Source organism: Camelus bactrianus, chromosome 2 (genome assembly GCF_048773025.1).
Source record: "Camelus bactrianus isolate YW-2024 breed Bactrian camel chromosome 2, ASM4877302v1, whole genome shotgun sequence".
NCBI lineage: Eukaryota > Metazoa > Chordata > Mammalia > Artiodactyla > Camelidae > Camelus > Camelus bactrianus.
Genome location: NC_133540.1, coordinates 105,720,445 through 105,740,794, shown reverse-complemented (window position 1 = coordinate 105,740,794; position 20,350 = coordinate 105,720,445). Strand labels below are relative to the sequence as shown.

The 20,350-nt window shown below is 41.2% G+C and overlaps 1 protein-coding gene across 6 annotated transcripts in view; it reads right to left on the bottom strand.

Annotated features, from left to right (window-relative positions):
* ATP8A1 (ATPase phospholipid transporting 8A1) overlaps positions 1-20,350 on the bottom strand; it is a 214,507-nt gene that overhangs the window by 80,215 nt on the left and 113,942 nt on the right. For all 6 annotated transcript variants that reach the window (XM_074348531.1, XM_074348524.1, XM_074348539.1 and 3 more), the window contains 2 exons: positions 9,030-9,168; positions 5,707-5,771 (listed from right to left, as the gene is read on the bottom strand). In XM_074348531.1, coding sequence (XP_074204632.1) covers positions 5,707-5,771; positions 9,030-9,168 — 204 coding nt within the window. The remainder of the gene's footprint in view (positions 1-5,706; positions 5,772-9,029; positions 9,169-20,350) is intronic.

Genomic DNA, 20,350 nt, shown 5'->3' with positions numbered 1-20,350 from the left:
TAGATCTGAAGCTTCCATGGTGTTAGAAAACCAAATTTAGCTAGAAAAAAAAAAAAGAGGAATCCCATAAAGAGGTTTCTTTTACCATGGTGTTGAAAAATGTATATTCATATGCTTATTAATATCAAATGTGGTTAACAATTCATTTTCTGTAAAATATATGAGCGAGGGAAAAACACTGGTATCCATGATCAGACCTGGCTGGCTCAGGTTCATATTCTCAATTAAGCAGAGAAATTTAAGTAGTGAGAAGGGCGGCTGTTTAAAAAATCACCTCTTACAGCAGCTGGCAATGAGGAACTCCCCTACCACCAGGAATTATAACGATAAAAGAAATAATAATGACGACCACGATAATGGTCCATATATCTTAAGTGCTTACATGCCAGACATTGTACTTAAAAGGTATTGTTTTGCTTAATCCTCACAGCAGCATCCTAGAGACGGGTATTATTATTACTCCTGCTTTATAAGAGATTTATAAGAGTCGCTGGCAATGGAGGCCCAGAAAAATCTCATTGCTTAGACTCTGGAATCCGATGACTTGGGTCCATCTTCCAGGGCCACTTAGCGCTCAAGCTGAAGTTACCTTTCAAGACTGGGCATGATAGTACCTGCCTACTAATGTTTTTCGGTGAAAATGGGATTATTCCTGTAAAATCCTTGGTCCAGTACTGAGCACAAAAAATAAGCACGTCAGAAACCCAAGCTAGTGTTTTCCTCATGACTACAACAGCAACGCACAGAACCCTGCGGGGGCAGCAGGGTTCCCCTCCCACAGACAGTCAGAAAGCCGCATTCTCCTGTGGGATCCCTCCTCTGCTTCCCATACGTCAGAGGCTGACTCCTAACCAGGCTAAAGTGGAATCTTTACAGAAACAGAAACTGAAAAACCTGTGCCCAGATGATCAGAGGGAGAGGTGGGCATGGCTTCTCAGGAGTTAAACTTGGGAACACTGGAAGCCTTTTGACATTGAGTGGAGGAAAATTTATTTCTCTAAGTTCCTCACATACATATTCAACCATCATTCCTGCTGATTCAATAAATAAATAAAATAGTCAATGGTTTTCCTCTCTGCACTCTTTTGTTTCCTAGGGAAGCCAGAGACTAGAAAAGAGGAGAGAAAAACAAGAAGAACAAAGCATAGATCCAGCCGTACCTCCTAGGACAGACCCCATAACTCTCCACAGAAAAGCAACACGAGGAGAGACCAAGGTGAAGAGTGTATCATGTGAGACTAGAGAAAGATCATTCTGGCACCTACAGAGTTAACAGCATAAGAAATTATGGTTCCTCCCTCCCACCCTAGACTTGACAGATGAGGGTGGTAAAATCCTAAGCTACCTCAATGAAACATGCCTTCAATTTTATTCTTCCTTTTTAGAATAAAGGTAGACCATATCTATTAAAAAAAAATAATCTGGGTCACCTGAAAGTATTTCCAGAGATTCTCAGAGTTGGTACACTATGGAGGATTTAATAATAGAACCATCACACTCCTTCGTATAACGTAAACCCAATCCTTCCAGAATTGTTTTACTGCATTGTGAAAGACGTGAATTAGACACTGGGAGCTAAAGATAGGCCACGCAAGAGGTTCCCTAGTTCTTAGCCCACAGGTTTAGATGTTTGCAGTTTAACAGACATATTTTGAACAAATAATTGCATGGCCAACTGAAGATATAAAAGAGATGCTGGAAGAATCTGGATTTAGGTTATTCAGTGGAAGGGGTTTCTGAGGTATTTCCTGGGCACTGCTGTAGCATTAGGGAAGAAGTACAAACTATTCTTCAGTCTCCAGGAATCTGAAATCCCTGCCTTTGCAGACCCTTAAGGAAATGTCTCATATCAAGAACATAATTAGGACCCCTATTAAAGAGGTTCAAAGTAGCACGATAAAAAATTATACAAGTTACCTAAATTATCTACTTATTACAAATACCTAATAGATTTTGATCAGGTCTAGATGATTCTTAAAGATGCTTATCCAAGAAAGTCTTACTTTCTAAATGAAAAAAAATATGATCAAGCTTTTTAAGAAACTCCTTTGTGGACACTGTCCACACCTGGCAATGGCTGGGCAGGTAACTGGGTGAGGACACCCTGCATTGCTCTCAGGCATCAGTGGGCAGGGGAGGCTGCTCGCGCTATGAAAGAAGTTGGGAACAGCCGGAGGCAGAAAGGCCCGTCGGATTTCTGAATTACAATTGCAGAGTGAAACCTCTACATAGACCATTTTCCTACAAAATCTCGCAACATCTCCATTTTATACATGCCATGCCCTGGCTAACCATACCAATGTCAAGAGGGAACATTAGCCTCACTTTACAGGCAGCAAACGTGGCTCAGAGAAGTCTTCTCATTTCAGTTTGCTCATCCAGGTAGAGCCGAACTGTGCCCTTAACCACTATGCTATCACACAAGTAATCTGAGTACACATTCATTAAAATTGTCACTTGACAATAATTTACACACCCACAATTTATTTCCTATTATATTACTCCCTAAGACATTATGTACCTAAGTTTATTACCTAAATGTTAATGACTCTCTGTGCTGATGGAAGGGTAATCCCATTTTTAATTATTATCAGTACAATGTAAACACATAGGATGCTCCTCTTTTCCATGGCAATGAAAAAAAAAAGATTTACCCACAGTCATTCTAATGATTTGCCTGAAATCTCAGGCTTGGGTTGCAGGACACAAGATCTGAAGGAACTATGATGCAACGTGATGTTTCCTTCCCTGTGGGGCAGCAAATGAGTTCCCCACAGCAGGTCCGACCCCAGGTGGCCAGAGCTGTAAAGTCACCACTTAACTCCCTGGGAGAAAACCTTCTGCAGACAGCGAGACAACCTGTGGCAGTCCGGAGCTGGACGAATCAGTGTTAATGCATTCAGCCCCAGGCGCTGCCTGTGACCTTCCACACCCAACCGGCGACTGAATTGCTAAGGACATTTCTAATCACTTTGCTTTTCATCAGATGTGATTGACTACTGCCAAATTTAAACCTACATACAACTTTTTTTTTTTTAAAGGAAACTCTTAATTAAAAATTATTCAGTGCCTCACTCCTCAAGCATTTACGGAGTACTACCTATGTGGGAGTGAGAGAGAATGGCAAATCACAACAGTCAGACGGGGTCCCTGCATGCACTGAAACTATTCCCTTGAGACTCTGTGTTTGCACCTGTAGAAACAGGTAATAGAGCAAGTATCCTTGAGGTGTTTATTGCTTCTGAGTTACCATCTTGGAAACTTCAAAATAAACATAAATGCTGCTGTCTTAACAACACATGATTCACTACATAGAACATCCCCGGCATTTCGGTTTTCTCTTTTTACTTGATACATTACTATTTACATCACTTGATACTTAAAACACTTCAAGAAATGTGTTTATCCAAGAGTGGGAGAGAAACGATGAAACAGATGAAAACAAAAGAAGCGATGCCAGCACAGCCTACACGAGGTGGAAGCCTGGATCCCGATGGAAGGATACCACGTCAAATCACGCGCGACTTGCCGTGCTTGTGCCTCAGCGTCACTGGCCCCACTTCTGATTTCCCTCGAGTGTCAGGCACCCGTGCACCACCTGTACCCAGGACGCTGACAAGGGCCTAACGGGCTGCAGAGGTTATGCAGATGCTCACAACGCTAAGGTTTCTGCAACATGGTGAGCAACTGGAACCCAGCTCTGGAACCCCCTCTGATGGCTCCTTCTCCAGGGACCCCTGGGATCGGTCTCCCTGAATGTCACACCACATCGCTGGCACTGGTGCCCCCATTTCCTCCATCCTAACTCTTATCCTTGTCCCGTGCCTGCACCCCATGCCTCCCCACCCCTCCAACTTGCCTATGGACAACGGCTTCTATGCTTCACACCTCTTGCTCCCCTGGCCTATGGAGGCAAATTCTTAAACCTGACCCAGCTTTCTCCACAGTTGACCTGAGTCACCTTTCCAGTGTTAACCCCCTCTGTCATTTCTTTACTGGTGCCTTATAAATACTGTGCCACCATTAAAATGAATTATGTAGCTTCATATATACCATTACAAAACAATGGCTAAGATATAGTAAGTCAGAAAAGCACAGTACAGTATAAAGCAGTGTGGACAGCATGCTGTAATTTCTGTTTAACAACAAAGAACGTGTCCACAGACATGCACACGTACCCCTCAGATATGGCAGAATATCTATGGATGCACACACAAGACTGGAACCAGTGGCTGTCCCTAGAGAGGGAAACTGGTAGCTTGGGTATACAGGAGGCGGGAGAGTCACTTTTTACCACCTATGCGTTCCCTTTTTGTGACTTTAAAATTTTACATTCTGTGCCTATATGCATCCAAACAAAACACACTTAAAAATTATAACCTTGTGTTTAGTTTTAATGTTCCTCTTTCATGCCCCCAATATGCCTTGCACTTACTTGCAGTAACTTTCTGCCTGTTTCCCTTACTCACCTCTATGTAACTAAATGCCACTTACTTTGTGCATAGTTCCTTAACTTTAGGATATTTTCACAGTTGCATATAGTTCCTTAAACGTCACGATACGTTCATAGCATGCTACCTACCTTATTTACATATCTATTTTGTACTGATACTTGAATACATTTTACTTCCCTTATTATTTTTAAGCATTTGGAAGGCTGGCTTTTTTTTTTTGTTTGTTTTTGTTTTTAGGATTAAAGTTTGGTTCACAAAAAGCACTTCTCCAATAAAAGATATAAACAACCCTCATGATTGCAAAAGCATACATGACTCTTCAGACTACAAGGTGCTCAAAGATGTCACAAGAAAGGGAAGAATATCACATGGATTGCTTTAAGGACAAATAGTGAAGAAATCATCATTCCAATTTGAAAATCAGAAGCCAAATACTTCTCACACTTAATTCCCATCTTATATCCAACTTCTGAACACTGGCCTCTGCATCACGCCTTCCACAGAGCTGGCCTCTCGGCTTCTCCAACATCTCTAATTATCAGGTTTTCTCTGGGCTGCTCTTGGCGTCACAATGACTATTTCAAGCAGCTGTATCATCACCTCTCCGGTTCTGTCTTCCACCTTAAATTACACATAGTCACCTTTCCTTTAGAATATTTGCAGGTCATTTGATCTACATTTTTTTGGTTAACTCCTAACAAACCTTTCCCCCTTTCCCAGATATAGTATCATGTGATCATAGTCATGAAAAAAAGACATCCTAGGAATTTATATTTCAGCCCAAAAGTTAGGACATTAAAACAACAACAACAACAACAACTCTACTATTGGTTACATGGTGTCACTCAATAGTTTAAACATTTTTTTTTTAAAGAAGCAAAATATTAACACTGAAAGCTAATGCAGTTATTAAATGCTTATTATACAAAATGCTCAGGTAGATACAAATAAGTTGCAGTCACTCAGTAACCTCCTGACATAATGCTTTTGTAAAGCAGCTTTTCTGTTTCACAACATTAAGCAAATCATGTAGCAATTTCTTTGAGCTGTCACAGATACAAAGCTAAAATCTATTTACATTAAGGGTTCAAAATAGTACAGATTATGTTCCAGCAGAACAATAGTAATAAGATATTTTTAACTTCAGGAAAAAAAAATACTCCACGGCTATCTGAATATAAAATAAAATACTATAAGATAATTAAGTTATCAAAGATCTTAAATTTTTTTAGTAAAAGATCATCTTACTTACATCAAGAGAGCCTTCATTTATAACAATCATTCCCATGTTCTTCCTCAAAAGTTTGCAGGAATGTCCTATGTCCAAACAGAGTAAATTGACATAATTAATTTCTCTAGAGAGAAGAGGTGAAAAGGTTAAAGTGATATTACTAAAAAGTCTAAATTTTATTTAATTTTACCCATTTTATTTGATAAAATTAAAATTTTATTTTATTTATTTTTTTTTTAAGGAGTGATGGCAGTCAGCTGTTTTCCTGGTTTGCAGGAAGTTTAGAAAAGAAATGCTCTTGCTGGTTGTAAGAGGGATAAGATACAAGGACCTCACCTGCCTTTCTAAGACTGTCTTGATAAACCAGTATGGAAAGAGATGGGTAATGATTCTCAATGTCCTGAAAACTGATAAATGCGGATGGAATATCCCTCCTGATGACCAACATGAAGAGCAGAAGACGGGCCAGTGGTGGTTTTGGGAGAAGGGGGCAGGGCGGTTGTATGGTCATCTCTTGGACCACCGATCCCACCCCTATCTCCCTGCCCTTGGACTTTTATGACAACCTCTTCTCTCCTGCCCTCTCCTGCTTTGCTGCACTTGCTGAAGAGCAAAACCACTTGCTGATTAAACCAACTCTGCCTACTCTGCACCTGTCCACCTAGAGCTGAACGTGGCTGTAGAAAACCAGGCAACCCCGCTGGCCCATCTCACATTTAAAACAATACCATCTACACTCACTCCCTTTGTGATCTCATTCCTTCCCATGCTTTTAAATACCATCGAAATGCTGACCGTTCTAGTACTCATCTCTCCTATTCGGACCTCCTTCCTCAACTCTAGACTCACATGCCAGCATCCACTTAACAACAGACACTCAGGTATAAAATAGGCATCTCAGACGTAACACATCTGAAACCAGGCTCCTGCCCTCCCCCTAGAAACCCCGCTCCTCCTCTAGTCTTCCTCATTTTGGTTAATGGCAACTCCATCCTTCAGTGGCTGAGGCTAAAAGACTTTGAAGCTGCCCTTGATTCCTTTCTGTCTCTCATACCCAACATTTAGTCTATCAATCAATCAATCCTGTTGGCTCTATCCTCAAAATACATGCAGAACCCAACCAATTCTTTCTTCTACTGTTACCACCAGGTCCAAGCCACCACCACATCTCACCTGGATTCACAGAATAGCCTCTGGCCTTCCTGCTTCAACACTTGCTTCCCTTTGAGTCCACTCTCAGTCTAGCAGCCAGATTCATACATGCAGTTTTTTTTGCTTTTTTTTTTTTTAAACAGGAAAGTCAGATCAAGTTTTTCTTCTGCTTAGTTCAATACCATCCAGTGGTTTCCCACCTCACTTAGAGTAAACACCGAGTCTGCACAGGTCTGGGAGGCCCCATCCAACCTGGGCTCTGTTACGCAGCTGATCTCTCCTCCCACCCTCGCCCTGTGCATTTCTGCTCTTTTCTCTAGGACAGAAAACAGCTTTCCCTAATCATCTGATGGACAAGGACCCCTCCCCTCTCAGGTGGTTCTTCCTGACCTCCCGCTGTAGAACTGAACCCCTCTGTGCCACGCCCTATTTCCCCTTGCCTGCTTTCTTTTTCTTTAGAGCTGTTATTGCCATCGAAGATACTCTGTGTTTTTCTCATTCACTTTTACCGTCCGTTTCCCTGACTAGGATCTTAGCTCCACGAGGGCAGAGACTCCAATATGTTTTGTTCCTTGTTTTTAACTGACACCTGGCACCATACACACCATCAGTTTGCTGAATGAATGAATGAATTCACCTTCCCTCCTCTAGGAACAATTATGGCCCAAGAATCTAAAAGTTGCATATTGCCAGAAACCACCACCATCCTGTCCTTTTCATGGGAACTTTCATCATGGCTACAAGTCTGGACCTACCTGGAGGGTGGTTTACTTTCCCACATACCTTCTCCCTCCACCTGCAGTCATGCTGCTGGGTCATATCTGTGTCCCCAGGTCTCCTGTATCTAAACAATTCTTCATCCTGTACATCTTCCTTCCATGTTGCCTCTAACACCAGTGATGATTTTTATAATCCAAATTAACAACTTGTGTGGCCTGCAGACTTAAACTTCTACTACTTAGCTTTCTTTTAAAAATCAATTTTCCTCAATTTACTATCAATTTAGAGTATTTTACTATTTAATACAAATACTGTATTTATAAATACAGTATTTACCACAGAATACTGTGATTACTTACATTCCTAAAAGGAATATTAGTTTAATGTGTTTTAGATAAATGACACTTAATGACCTTCTAAAAATGTGGTTTATGTTGTGAATACCCCTGAAATGGTTTCTTCCATTTGGGGAGAGTTTTGTATGTAATTCATATCATCAGTATTATCCATTATCCTCTGGATAATGGATTCATGGTGCTCAGGCAACATATTATTACTGAACTTGGAGGGGGAAAAAAGGTGGTATTTTTCCAGCATATTATTGGTACTTCAGGCCTCCAACAGCAAATATTAACTTTCTCGTCGGGTATAGACCGAACTGTGTCCCTATTTCCTCATTCATGTGTTGAAGCCCCGCCCCCAACATGAAAGGATTTAGAGACAAGGCCTTTAAGGAGTTCACCAAAGTTAAAGGCGGTCCCAAGGGTGGCCCTGATACAGCAGGACTAGTGTCCTTCTAAGAAGAGGAAGAGACACTGGATGCTCTGAGAGTATTCACAGAGGAAAGGCCAGGCGAGGACACAGAGAGAGGCGGCCACCTGCAAGCTTGGAAGAGTGGCCTCAGGAGAAACCAATCTGCTGACATCTTGATTTGAACTTCCAGCCTCCAGGACTGTGAGAAAATTACTTGCTGTCATGTAAGCCGTCTAATCTGTGGTGCTCTGTTACGGCAGCCCACGTTGACTCATACCACCTCTTTCTGCAAAACTGGAATTAACTGTAGGATGGATGAAAACTGGCAAAAATCTTACTTCCTATCTCAGAAATAACCTTTCACATAAACAAATGTCAGTGTACAAGCCTGCCATAACCCAGGTCTCCAGACTTTCCCAGACAACTGCATAAAGGTTATCTGCCTGTGACAATCACGGATGGAAGGCGGGAGCAGGCAGACACACAAAGGTGAGGGAGGTCATTATGGGCTGCAAGAGCTGAAGTCTGGCTGCAAATACAGTCGCTGCAACTTTAAAGGGCCATCGGGGCCACAAGTAGACAGAGAAGCCCAATGACACCACAAATACGGAGATCTCAGAGTAACACATCTTTCAAATCTTGAAATATTTCAAATCTATCTTCTAAAATATATCAACAGGTTAGAAAGCACCATTTAAAGTGTAAGTTGGATGAGTTACCAATGTTAATGGCCGTTTCCTGCTTGTCTCCCGTAAGGATCCAGATTTTGATGTCGGCTTTCATTAGAGTTTCTATGGTTTCAGGCACTTGATCTTGTAATTTATCCTCAATGGCTGTAGCTCCAAGCAGCTGAAGATTCTGGAGAAAAAGAGTGGAAAATTTTGAGAAGAAAAAATAAAAACAGTTTAGATTCTTTCAGAACAAAAAATTGAAGCGTGTATATGTTTTAAAATCTGAGACTAAGTGATAATTCATGGATTTAGTGTAAATTCCATCTCTCCCATTGAGTTGTCTCTCTAAAGGACCCTTGACTTTCATGCAGTACTTTCGGCAGGAGACTGAGGCTCCCTGAATTACCTGTCTTGACTTACTCCTCTCCCTGAGGTAAGGAACTGATTCTAAACACAAACACTCACACACACACACACACACACACACACACAGAAGGGGGAAATCAAAAGCAGTTAAAAAGAAGTAGGCAGAGGCTAAGAACAAAGAAAAACAAAAACTATGGAAGATCACCGCAGTGAAGAAGCAATCTAGTTGCCCTGCTCAAAAAAGAGTAAGGTTATATGCTGACACTATTAACTTGTAATCCGATGCCACAGCAGGAAATGTAGACACAATATACAATCAGAAAGAATGAGGACAGGAGCAATAAAAGTATTAGTCGCTGTAAGAAAGAACAGGCTGTGTTCTTCACATGGTTCCATGTTAGTTAGTAGGAGGTCAGAGTCTATTAAAGACCTCTTGCTCATTAGACGGTATTTTTCATACAAGACCAAACACAACCAAAACATTCTGTGGAAAGCTGTTCTAATCTCTCACAAAGAAGAATGGCTTCTTGCTCTCATCTTCCTAAACGAAGGTAAATAAAGAGAACAATCTCTTGGCTGTTAGGGAAACCTGGTTTGCCAAATGGAAACAGGTAACGGTGTTTTTGGTCTTAAATACAGAAGAATGTGCAACGAAGGACCAGTGATGGATTGAAATCTTTCTTTCCAGCCTGTTACCAGGCATTATCACTCGCTGGGTACCCTTCCCGACCGTGTTCTGCAAGCCACAACCAACTGATTCTCAGTCTTAGCCTGTTTCCCCATAACTTAACCTCCAGTGTGTTCTACTTCCGGTGTTATTCTTCTCAACCATTTTCTCCTTTCTCAACTTCATTTTTGTTTAAAATATCAGACAAGGACAGAATAGATAAAAGGGAAATAAATGCTGTGATTAGTGTTTGGCTTTGTAATAACAAAGAAAGCAACAAAGAAATCATTCCACTTTCTATTTGTTCTCTAATATTAAGTCTTATTTACTTTTCACCAAAATGCAAGTCTAAAAACAGTCCCAAGTCTTGGTGGGCATGGAAGATAAAGTTAAATATATACACAAACGTGTAAGAGTGAGTGTGAATAGTTAATGTGTATTACTTAGGAATGTTTTTGGCTATAAATAGTAGAAAAATCAGACTAAAGCTGCCTTAAATAAATTATTTAAAGAATATTTATTAATTAAATAAATTCCATATTTTGTATATAATTAGTACTGAAGTGGGTAGTTGTGGGTATAAGATTGTTGGCTTGACCATATTTCAACTCATTCTCCAGACCTCTCTCAATGTCTCAAGGTGGCTGTTGCAGCAATAATGATAACAGCCACACTTAAGAGAATAAGGGGGTAAAACCAACTGTATCCATCTCTTACTTGAAAAGCAAAAGGGTTTCCAAAAGCATATTTCCAAACACTGCAACTGGCCAGATGGTGTTACACGGCCATCCATCCCTAACTATCGGTGTTTATCTTGTCCAGCCTCCCTCGTGGAGGTGGCAAGCTGGGACGGGGATGGGAATAGGTATTAACTGGCCAGCCCACAGCCTCTGGCACAAGGCTCACATAGAGGCGGGCATGCGTGTGCATCAGTGCTTGCGCGTACCTGCAGCAAGTGTTTTACATGTGCAGGTGCCTGCACAGAGACACATACGCAGCCCCCCTATTGCCCTGAATGGAAAGCCCGGCTCGTCCTGTATGTCCAAACTCAAAAGCTACCACTTCTTTGAAGTTTTCCCCTCTGCTGTGTTCTGACAGAAATTTGCTCATCTTTACACATCTTAATTTATCATATTAAGATTGGATGTTTAAATGTATGACTCTGGTAGCTTTTGTCCCAAAGTAGGGACCATATCTCCAGGCTCCTTGTTTCACAAACGAGGAGACAGAAGCCCAGAAAGGAGCAATGATTTGTCACAGTGACATAACTTGGTAGATCATGGAAGGGCAGGGCTTGGGCCAGGATCCTCTGTACTGCCCGTGCCGTGTGTCCCTCTCTGTCCCTGATGGTGCCCAGTACCGTGCTCAACTCCCAGTCTCTGTTGGCTGAAGTAAATTCAGTTGGCAACAGTGTATCAAGGGCTAGTGCTGACTTCTCTATGTAAGTACCTCTCTACTTAAGTAATGAGTAGGAGGACGAAGGAACAAATGCAGCTCCTGTTCTGGATGTAGACTTATGTCCCTATTTGGCCTGGGGGGCGGTGAAGGGCCCCAGACTGGGGCATAGTTCTTGTAAGAATGCTGGCCTTGGCACTAAGTGCTGATGCAAGGAAGGCCCTGTGAGACGAGATGCACCATATCAGATTCTGGGGTGAGGCTAAGTTAGGGCTCTGAGGAGTCTCTGGTCTCTGACCACCTATAAATACAGTGCAATTTTAAGTTGGGAAAAAAATAAAGTTGGGACCATATCTTGTTCACCTTTATATTGTGTCTCCAGAATACTGACAGTCAGCGTTGGGTATATTTGCTGAGTGGGTGAATGACCAAAAAAAAAAAAAAAAGAAAAAAAATCCAAATGCTATAAAGTATTCTAGACCACTTTCTCTTCAGTATATTCAAATAACTTCTATAGCTATTAGATACGCTTGGTGCATGACTTCTTAGTATATAAGACAGGAGGGCAAATTTCCTTCTTTAAAAAGATGGCGTTATTTTATTCTCTTTAATGGGAAGCAGATTTGAAATCTATCAAAACCCGATGAATGATCATCATCAAGAAGCTCAAGAATGAGAAGGAAGAGCAGCTCAGCATCAGCGGTGCCAGCATCACAACTGCTGCGTCTCAGGCTGAGGCCACGCTGCTGCTACCAGTCCTTCCAGCTCCTCTCAGGACATCAGCAGCTAAATCACTCTGCCCGACGTCCCGGGGAAGGTCAGGATATAGCTGTGTTCAACTGTTAGCTACTCTACAGAAGGCACAATAAGATTTTAAATGACCATGAGGGTAGTTCAGTCATCCAAGCTCTCAAAGTTTTTAAACCAAAAAGTTATTTTTTTGTAATTACGTTTCACAAAACCCTAGGGTAACCAGATAATATGAGAGCCAAGTTATGAATACATTAATTAAAAACGGATAAACAAATATATTGGTATATGTTCTAGTTCCACTCTTTGGGGATGAATGTGCTGGGGAAGCATGCGGGTATACACTACCCTGCAGAAATCTAATAAAAATAAAATGACTGCACTGGGGAGATCACACTGAAAGCATATTTGAAAGAAGGGAAGCACCTGGTTTTGCACAGGTAAAAAGGAAACGTTTTCTAAACTGGGCATAAACAATATAAAATACCAACGAGGCAGGGCCAGCAATGTGTAGGCTGAGAAAAGTTACAAGGAGGTTAACTTGGAGTGTGTTGGTGACTAGGATAACAGGAATTTCTAAAAACGGTAGTGAAATGTTTCCGAATATTTGGCAAAATTGCAGTGGGTCTGTTTTGATGTCTACGAAAGAAAAAGGTGTGTTTGCAAGCCTGTTAATTTCCCCTTTATCCCAGGAGCTCCTCCAGCACAGCACTTACTAATTTTAGTGCAAGGCTCCCCAGCCTCCTTTCCTCTGGCCCTGGTGTCATTTATTGTGAGATTAGATCTTGAGTGATAGGCTGTTCTGCCTCTGGAAATTAATATCTTTAGCTACATAATGGTCGTTAGGAAAAAAGATTTGAACTTTGCGTGCTTTTCCTGATCATAACACGAGAGTGTTCAGGCTGTAATCAATTTCATCCCAAACATGTATTACCTTACACAGATGGCCACTAATGGCCACTGTGGGAATTACATAGTCAGCAAGTGTTGAAACGGGATAAAATTCCCATGGCATTTATGGAATTAAAAGAAAAAAAAAAAAACTTCCAACACTAATTTTACTTTCAAAATGTCACTGTGCCAAAAGTTATAAAGGTTTCAGCTGATGGCTCTTTGACATAATATAGATTTAGTTATCACTGAAAAATCATGGAATAATATTTACCTACTAAAGCCCTCAATAATCTTTTTTTCTCTTTTAGATATTCATAATGTATGTAGAGCTTTTAAAAAAGGGATATATATAAAATTTCTACCCTAGTGAAGATAAAAAGCTTCCTGTAGAGTATTCAAAACCTGCATGGTAAAATGAATTGTGACAGATTTAGAAATTGTTTTTTCTCAATACATGTACATGCTAAATAACAGAACCTCAAAATAACATATCTGTGTATTAGCAAATATTTTGTCTGGACTCAGATTATTTCGTATTTTTAAAAAGTTTGTGATGTATTCCTAAATGAGAAAAAGCATAATAATCAAAGTCATGCCAACTGGGCTCCAGATTACAACATGGACTATTTGGCAGAAGTTTCTTTAAAGACAAATGAAAGAAATAATGCTGGTAAATAAAGTTTTGTCACTGGAGTGAATATGGATAAATACTAGTAACATTTGGTAACCTTTATTTCAACATGAAATAAGATTGTGACTAGGAAGATGAAGAAGTATTTCCTTAGCTGAGAAATACCAGATACTGCTAAGGGCTTCACATCGATTCGTTCAGTTCATAGCTTCGGGGAGGTTGAGTAAATTATGTAAGGTCAAATCGGGGTACAGCTGAGCTAGGATGGTAAGAACAGAACACCAAGAATCAATACACACCCCAAGGCAGTGAGTGGGAAGTGAAACCGAGATTCAAAGAAAGCATTTTATGCAAATCATCAGGTTTTGAAACATTTGTCTCTGTTTTCAGGAATATTCTGTTTCTATGAGGCACTCCTGCCAGGTGGACCTGCTTCCTGTTTCCACCTGTGAGCCCCAGACTCACACCTGGGACTGGCCCCTTTCCAAGAGCACATGTGAGCTTGCCTCCATTCACTCACAAATGTACACGGATCAAGTAGTTCTGGGAAAGATGGAGGGTTGCAGCCATGAGTCTCTTCCTTCCTGGCATTTGCATTTTAGAATCCATCCTTTGGATTCCTCCCTGCCTTGTTTTCTGCCTGTACTCCCTTGCCTTTTGTTGGTATCTGTTTCTCCTGGACCCTGGCAGCCTGGCTGTCATCAAGCCCCAAGTAATTAGCCACAGGGCCAAGAGTGGAGAGCGGTGGTCTTCATGTTTACCTGAAGGGCTTGTCACACACAGATCGGTGGGCCCTATACCCAGCATTTCTCTCTGAGTATGTCTGAGGGGAAGCCTGGAAATGTGCACTGGTGACTCCTGGTTTGAGGACCTAACTGCTTGACTTGAGTAAGGATGACAAACCTTTCCTGTAAAGGGACAGGTGGTAAATATTTCAGGGTTTGAGGGTGGTACACTCTCTGCTGCAATTACTCAGGTCTGTTGTTGCAGCATGCAAATAGCCAAAGACAATCTGTAAACAAATGGACGGAGCTGTGTTCCAATAAAACTTCATTTACAAAAGTAGGTGGTGGGTGACTGCGGTTCTTGTGCTGGTGTCTGCAGACACCTGAGGCAGAATACTACTGAGCAGCCTGTCCCTGCACCGGGCTCCATCCTGACTGATTACCCTTGATATTTCCTTGGTCAACTCCTGCCCTTCTTTCTTAGCCTGGCCTTTGGTCCTCTGGTCCCAGTTCTCTCTCCCATCCCAAATTACAGACAAAGCCTCTTAATTGTAATACAGGACTACCCCCCAGAGAGAAACACTGGCCTCCCCAAATAATCGCATTACTGTATGCTATATCCTATCTTAAAAGTAAGCACAAAATTTTCTGTGAGTACAAAAGATAAACACAGGAAGTAAGTATTTTCTTAGTCTGGGTGGCTCAAAAAAAACCCCATCCAACATGAGTTAACATTTGACCTTAAATCCTAAATGAAGAATTAAGAGTTAGCGAAGCACTCGGGAGAGGTGGGGAGGGATGGGGGAAGAAATTCCAAACAGAGGAAATCACATGTGCAAAGACAGAGGTATGTGAAAGCATATTGTGTTTGAGAAGTTGCCATTTAGTCAATATGGAACCAATAAAATGAAGCGCGGTGTGCGGTGATTTAAACACTACTAATTTAATAGGGTTGTTCTGAGGATGAAATTGGATCAGTCATCCCAAACTTTGAGTAGTAAGCTGGGAAACTGATGAGCCCGGAGAAGCCAGCAGGGAATGGAAATTGAAAGGACTGTTTCACGTTGAGTATTCCAAAGGCAAAGGGCATCTGGGGAAGAATCTTAGAAGGGGAGCGACAGGATCAGATATACGTTGCAGAAAGTTGACTGGTGGCTGACTGGGGGTGGACTGGAAGGAATGGAGGGTGCAAGAGCAGCCAAGAGGCTGCGGCAGCCATCACCCTCTTTAGCTTTAGAATATGCTGGCCCTGGTGGCCCCGGGATTCTCAGGGTCATTCCACAGCGCTGGCTGTCATAGGCTGCCGGACTCCCCTCTGTTCCGCCTTCCACTGGCATCTTCACTCTTGTGCTTCTCAGCATCTGTTTGTCCACAACCCGGGGGTTTGATTTAGAAGGAGAGAATCTCGTACCTCTTCCTGTTCAGTTTAAGCCAGGTTAGAGCACACTAAGATCAGAGCACCAAATCTGGAATGGCTCACTGGCCTGCTTCTGGAGAAACCACGCAACCCGTTAATTTTCCCAAGGCCAAGAAATATGCTTTAACTTGGTTAGTTTTCGAACCACAGAAATCACATTTGAACTCTCACACAGCCAAAGGCTTGCCAGATAAGGTCAGAATTCATACACCCAGCTGAAAAGAATCAGGATTCGAGAGGCAGTTGGGTGTAGCCTGCAAAAACAACACATCCATCTTATCTGAGTCAGAAGACAGCAATACCCAGGGTGGGAGTCTACGGCAAAGCATTTGTAATAAGGGATCTATCCGCCAGGAAGGAGAAGCATGTGATCAGAGATCCAAGGGCACATTAAGCACTTTCAACAAGACCCAAAAGGGTGCACCAAGGCTGCCTCGTTCCCTAAGCAGACAGGTCCTGCACATGCGATGCCGCCCAACCCCAAGTGCAGATCTCATGATTACTCAACTACACACGCAGTTACATTTTATTTCTCAAGTCGCCAACATTTTGCATACATTCCTGCTTTCTTCTAAACCATGCTGGCAGAATAACATATGGATTATTAACTCGGGATTTGGAATTAAGACAGAACTGGGATTTGAATCCCTGCTGCGCCAATGACTGAATCTGATCCTTCAGCAAAAAACTTAACTTACCTAAGAATTTCTACATCAGCAAGATAAGGCTATTAATCTGGATGTAGTAAGGTAGGAAAAAAACGTTGAGTACCTACCCAAGACATAGGTACTGTCCAGATTTTTTTGTATGACACATTTGCTTTGCAAGTATTAATAAATTATATACATTGAAAAATGCAAAAACAAATTGTAAAAAGGGTGAGATAAAACAGAGGTAGAAACTGAAGTTATATCATTTTCTTGCTCACTCCAGCAGTTCATTTTGTGTACCTCACTTTTGAGGCCCTTGAACTAAACTATCACTAACTGCTCAGGGTAGGGAGCAGAGGACTTGGAGCTTAGTAAAAATGCTCAAAAAGTGGCAGGTCTTCTCAGTAGAGAAGCTGACAGACTGCAAATGTTCTTAAAGCAAACAGTAAAACAGGAAACTACTGGAATTTGAAACCACGAAATCACCAGTACATCATGTAAATTTTCATCTAGTACATTTCAGTTTTTAGTACAAATGAAAAGTGATATTGGCAGCTACTAAGAATAGAAATGGGTAGTTTTATCTGAAAAAGCGTTCAGTTCTAATACAGAAGTGACTGTGCATTTGGCAGTCATAAATGTTCAAGAAAGTCCTGTTTTTCATTAAGTTTTATATTTCTCTAGGAATTCTCTAGACCGCTCGCTGCCACATGTTGTGAAGGGTGCTGGACCGCTGTTAGTCACACCGAGCATGATGGTTGATCTATATTATGCCACATCCAGGAAGTCTTTAAAAAATCCCGGAAATGAAGGAATCAGAAATAAGGTTAAAAAATAAAGATCACTACCTCACTGTCCTATCTCAGCGCCTGTCACAGGCCCAGGGCACTAGGCCATGTCGGGAATGGCATTTTCCCAGGTACCAGTTCACTGCCTTACCTCCCAGCACTGAAGCGAAGATGGGTTTTCCCAGCCTCCTCCCCTGCTGCATCCCCAGAGCCCACTGCAGAGCCTGACAGGTGCTCAGGCCAACGCTGTTGAATCTTTCCAGCCCAGTGCTTCTCACAGTCAAATGTTAAATCATGTGCAAGAAAGGGTTTTAAAATGACTGAGTCTAAATTTCTGACGAATGCCTTTTTAAAAATCACTAGCTATTTTTTGTAACACATCCTTAAAGTAATCCTCAGTGACACGTATCTGAAATCGATGTCCACAAGGTACAGAGAGCATGACTCATATGGGTGACAGCAGGCAGGCTTCGTTAAGCCAGCGCTGCACAAATTCAGCCTCTGAATAAATCATCTGATTGATTGATTCATTTATTCATTGAATATGTTTTCAGCGATTAACACAGGCCACGCGGGCAGGCCTTGGAGACTTAGAAGAGCGTATGATGAAAACGGTCCCTGCTCTCAGGAAGCTTCAGTCCAGCGGAGGGTATATGTTAGCTGTGAATTACAAAATGTGTATACATGAAACGTAACAAAAGGGATATAAAGGAGAGCCAGATGCTGCCAAAATTGCAGCTTTCTGATTGTTCTTAAGCTCAAACGTGATCCTCTCTGACCTGTAATTTATTAAAAAATTTTTTTTAATAGATAAAAGTATTGGGTAAGTTTTCATTTTTTAAAAAGCATATTTTGCAATCTATGCCTCATAATAAGAAGAGAAGAACAATTTTATCACCAGGGAAATACTGCTTTGATCACTGCCCAATCTAGACAGGTACCATATCTCTCTATATTCTGTAATGCTCAAGATAATTTGCTTTTATTAACATCAGAAGTGATTAAAAGGTAATTTATGCAATGCTAAAGACATAATTGTGTTTTCCTATTGAGGCAAATAAATATAAAAATTTTTCAAAAGCTCTATTTACCAGGAAGGCATACCTTTATATTTCACACCATGGTTTAATTATAAAATCTTCCCTGATAAGTAAGATCAGAGCCCTCTGCACCACTAATTTACAAAGGAACCCAGCGGCAAAAAAATTTGTGTCTTAAAAATAAATAGAAAGTGGCAGATCAAAGAAGGTGAGAAATTTCAGAGAAACTACTGCTAATGAAGGATAAAGCTTCATACTTATTCTGTTACTTATTTGCAGCTTTTTCCTGCTCAAATACAAATCAATAAATTCTTAATTTAAAAAATAAACCTCATATTTAAAAAACATAGATCAACAGTGAAAGCGGTTTCCTTGTCTAAAATTGCAGGTCCAAACACACTGTCTTTTCAAAAGAACGAGGTTACAGGTAAGACAGGGCAAGTGTCTTGTCTGTATGGATGAGACAACTGTAACTTCTCTCAAGTGGTGACAAAGAGAGACGAGGAGGTGTCACTGTCCACACAGCCCAAGAGAGGCTACAATTCTCCGTCTCAAAACAGGTCAAGACACCTCAAGTACCTAATGTGATTCTTATTTTAACTTCTGCATTTTAACTACGTGAGCCTTCTCATTCCTGAATGACTTGGGCTTTCTGGTAATAAATGTCACCTTGACCTTTATTTACTAACAGAAAAAAGATGTTTCAGGAACATCCTGACACAACTCATAGCATTAAAATTAATTTTTTTTAAATCTTTAAAGGTTTATTTACCATCTGAATGCAAGTGTTTGGAGCCCACACTGTACCTCCTTGTAGCGGAGATGTTGAAGGTATTTTACAGATGGATGTAAAAGTCCTACCTCCTCTCATTTGACTGTCCCTAGGGATAACCCTATCCGGAGCACTTTTTTCAAACCTTCCGCGTCCTCTCTCCTTCAGTGTGCCCTGGAGGTGAAGGGAGGGCATTCTAGTCTCAGACGTGCTGGGTCAAGCAGCAAAGCACTACACCAAGGGACAGATGTCATTATCTTCTTGGATGTTCTTGGCTTATTTGGGTATTTTTTTCAGCTTAGGCTAGGAGTTACAGCCCCCAGAGGAACAGGGCTTTACCTAAATTTCCAAAACTGAATGACTTGTTTGAACAAACACTGGAGGGATAAGACAGAGAGTAGGGTTTAAAAGTACAGCCTTAATCGTATTATAAAATGTTCACTTATTTTATAACATATTAAGAATATATTATTTTCAGAAAAAGCTCTACAAATCTTTCACATCTTGAATGTCTCTAATGTAGTGCTACTGTTAACATGTCAATGGCACTTTGCATCATTAATTCAAATATGTGTCCAGAAATACCTTGTATGTGACCACAAGGATGTTCGGAACTTTCGTTGAAAGGGGAGGGAAGATATCTATACTAATTTTGAGAAGCATGTTTTCCAAAAATTTCACACACAGGTGGAATATTGTCTAGTTTTTCAAATTGCTCCGTGGAGCCCCAGGGTCCTCAGAGGTTCCTCATGGACCATGAGAGGGCAAGGCAGGGTTGGAGGGGAGAGTCCAGTAGGGGCTTCTCCCTACCCTTCCACTGTTAACCAGAGCAGCTCTGCTTTTTTATATTTTCTATATATATATATATAGAAAAAATATTTAGGCAATATTAAGTTTGGAAAATGGGTTTTACTCTGAAAACCTCTCTCACAGTCTGAGTCACTATCTTACACGGTTAAGACCAACAGCTATATAAAAATAGATCCCAATCACATAAGAAACAGATTATGTAATAAACAACGCTCACTTAGCGTGGTCAAGAAAGAAGGCAAAATGGATAAGCCCAGGACTATGACAGCAGAATTTAAAGCCAGGGTGACACACCTGCAGAATCTGCGCTCTGACACGTTGACACCTGCCTCACTAGGATGCGTGAGAACCGTCAGCCCCAACTCCTCCTGCACACTAACCCCAGCTGATCTCAACAAAGAGTGGAAGCTCAGACCAAGGGGGAAGAGATCTCACACTGGCTCCAGACATATTAAAACCCTACA